Genomic DNA, 3,217 nt, shown 5'->3' with positions numbered 1-3,217 from the left:
GCCATGAGAATTCGCCCAGCACCAAATCCGCCTGCAACGCGCACGCACGCACGCTTTCACAGAAGGCCGCTGCCGCTCAGTAGAAGCATTGGCCAAGCAGCACCTCTCCTCGAACGCCAAACTAAATCCAGCGCACACTGCATTGTAGGTTGTTATTATCCTCCAGGGTCGCTACGCCGGGTAAGAAGGCCGTGATCGTTAAGAACGTCGATGAGGGGCACCAAGGAGCGCCCTACGGCCACGCGATCGTTGCCGGTATTGAGCGCTACCCGCTCAAGGTGACCAAGTCGATGGACAAGAAGAAGGTTGCGTCGCGCTCGCACGTCAAGCCCTTCATCAAGGTTGTCAACTACGCCCACCTGATGCCCACCCGTTACAGCCTCGAGCTTGAGGAGATCAAGGCTGCCGTTACCGCCGAGACCTTCTCCGAGCCCTCGCAGCGTACCGCCGCCAAGAAGGCCGTCCGTAACAGCCTGCAGCAGCGCTACACCGCTGGCAAGAACAAGTGGTTCTTCACCAAGCTCCGCTTCTAAGTTTGTTGCCTGGCATTCAGCCCTTTCTGGTGGTAGGATTATTTCATTATACTCTCCACCATGTCTTGTTCAGTGGAATGCAACACTTGCGAGTGCATCAAAAGCAAAATAGACACGAGCCTTATAGCAGATGCCTTGTGCTGATGTTGATATAGAGACGATAAGGATATGTGAGAAGGTTACATGTACTTAATGGTTGCTGTTGTTTAAGGCTGCTGCTGTTCCTACTTTCGGAAAGCTTGGGGCGCTGAAGGGCCTGGAGCTTTTCCAGAACTGCGTTGAGGTTTTCCACACCACTACTGTTGCCGCTCGTGGTGCTGGGCACTTGGCGCCGTCGTCGGAGCCTTGAGGGGCTGCAGATCAGCAGGTGTGCAGTTTTGTTGGCCAAGAAGCTCTCTGTGCTGGCTCAAGAACGTGCTGGTCGCAGGCGATTGCGTTCATGATGCCAGTGGTACTTCTGGCCATGGGAGGCACCGGCGACACAAAGTTTTCCAGCGACAGCGACGGCGAGGAGCCCCACGCCTGCAGTGGCGGAGCGGTCTGCGGCATGGTCTGCGCCTGCGAGTATGACAGTAGCGAGGCCGACATTGGCGGGGATATCGCTGAGCTGCTCAGCAAAAGACCCGACTGCATCTGGTGCTGCTGTAGAATCCGCCCCACCGTGATCGCGTCTTGCTGCAACTTTGGATCACTGGATATCCTGGCCACCGCCGCGCTTATATCTGGCACAGCGCCAACGCGCTACTGGCTGACGTGGTTGTGATCGGCTTGCCATCAGGGGGGCGCATTGATGTTGGCGACATACGCATCCAGGACTTGGCAGCATCATGCTTCTGGCTATGCGGTGAATTCTCTGTCGAGTGTTCTGAACCAGAGCCCTGGCTGGGTGCAGGCGTGAAGAGATTGCTGACTGCAGGAATGGCTAATGGGCGAGGCGCAGTGGTGAGACCCGGCAGACCTGCTGCAGCAGGGGACACAGGAAGCAGTCCTGGTCTCTGGCAAACTGGAAATTTCGGCACTCTCCTTCAACCCTAGCTCTCTTTGTCTGCATGCCTGCCATCGAACCTGTTAAAACCCGTAGGTGCTGGCATCCCGGCCTCCGACATTGGAAGCCGTATGATGGCTGTGGATGCATTGGTGCCCATTTCTTCTTCGACTGCTGGCCACTGGGGAGCGCTTTCTGCACTGCGCTTTAGTGTCTGGGCTGCCAAAGGATTATCGCCGGTATTTGGCCTCTGCCTTACCTGCGGGCCGGCGCTCCAGCCACTACTGACGCCATAGTCTATGTTCCATTCCTTGGGCTTTCCTTGGCCACTGGGCCCAGACAGCATCGAGAAACTCGCGGCACCATCATTGCTGCCTCCGCACAGCCTATCAAAGTACGCTTTGTCGTACACAACGGAGCCCTCAGTCGACCCGTCCCAGAGGAAGGTGGTATGCATGGTGCCGCCATGGAACTGCAGGCGGTTGCACGACATGGCGGCATGATAGGCACTGCGCGAGTCATAGTACTCTACCACGTACTCAAATTGGCGGCCACGATACGGGAAAAACGATACGACATTGCCGAACCGCTCAAAGTACGCCTTGTCCTTGTCCTGGAACGACTCCTTGGGGCTGACCAGCGAAAACAGGACCGTGGCCTGGCGGTCGTTGGCTGCCGGGCAGCGCTTGTCGGAGCCCGGCCGCAGATCGGACGGACAACAGTAACCGTGGCATGGCCAATCCTGATGGTATTGTAATTCTCTTTCAGAGCTTCGAGCGCACAGCGCGAATCATAGTAACTGACGTAGCATATCCCCTTCTGCCTGATAGAGGCATCAAATATATCGGCAATCTCGCCGTACTTTGCAAAGTTGGTCATGGATATCACTGCCGCTTATGATGGTGTCCTGAGGAACAGAGATAAAAAAGGGTGCGTGAGACAAACTCCGTGCTTGGGCGGCGGCGGGACCTCCAGGCGGTACTTGCCAGGAGCATCTCCATACCGTCCAGCTGCTGCCATGGTCTTTCGGTAGACTGGTGGTCTGTAGCCATGGGTGTAGTCGTGACTGGCGCCAAACCCGCGCCCGCGCCCACGCCCACGACCCCAACCTCGGCCCCGCCCGCGACCTCGCCCGCGGCCAGGAAGCATCTGAGGTTCATACATTCCTCCGTCAATGCCATCCTGACCTAGTCATAGTCGCCATGCCTGCTGCTGCTGCGAGAGTGGTCGCTGCCACGACTGTCGGCCTATGTTGCCCCAGTGCTGGTGGTATCCCCTTGCATTGCCGTATTCTACATAGGTATGCTGTTTGTCTTAGTGCATCGAACCGCTGCCACTTTATACTGCGAATATACCAGGCTCCAACGCTGCATCACCTGGTCAATAAACACACATAGTTGATGCCATGCTTAGCTGACAATGCAAAGAAGGCTGCATTGTCCTCACAACCAACAAGCATCACCCCAAACTTGCTTTTCATAATTGCGAAACAACAAACAGGCGGATCCGCCACCAGCAAGTACTGCTGGATGCGGGTTTGCTGGTCGCTAAAGTGTGATTTACCTGTTGGGTCTGCTTCGCCACCCATCACTGCTGATTGCGGAAGGGTGGAATGGATCGTAACCATCGTTGGTGGTGCTCGAGAACTGTGGTGCTGACACCAGCCCATGATCAGCATCGCTGCCTCGGGCAGTACTGC

At 56.4% G+C, this 3,217-nt stretch overlaps 1 protein-coding gene across 1 annotated transcript; it reads right to left on the bottom strand.

The window, feature by feature from the left end:
* Positions 1-939: 939 nt before the first annotated feature.
* On the bottom strand, positions 940-2,706 carry DL89DRAFT_318223 (uncharacterized protein; the record flags this gene model as incomplete). The annotated part of the gene is made up of 5 exons (XM_040891094.1): positions 2,522-2,706; positions 2,323-2,405; positions 1,599-2,260; positions 1,339-1,526; positions 940-1,208 (listed from the first exon to the last, which is right to left on the bottom strand). Exons 1-5 carry the CDS (start codon positions 2,697-2,699, stop codon positions 940-942), a joined length of 1,380 nt encoding a protein of 459 aa, XP_040739284.1. The 5' UTR covers positions 2,700-2,706.
* Positions 2,707-3,217: the final 511 nt, after the last annotated feature.

Source organism: Linderina pennispora, assembly GCF_002104995.1.
Source record: "Linderina pennispora strain ATCC 12442 chromosome Unknown DL89scaffold_89, whole genome shotgun sequence".
Taxonomy (NCBI): domain Eukaryota; kingdom Fungi; phylum Kickxellomycota; class Kickxellomycetes; order Kickxellales; family Kickxellaceae; genus Linderina; species Linderina pennispora.
The sequence above is the reverse complement of the archived record's forward strand: the minus strand, read 5'-3'. Positions and strand labels throughout refer to the sequence as shown.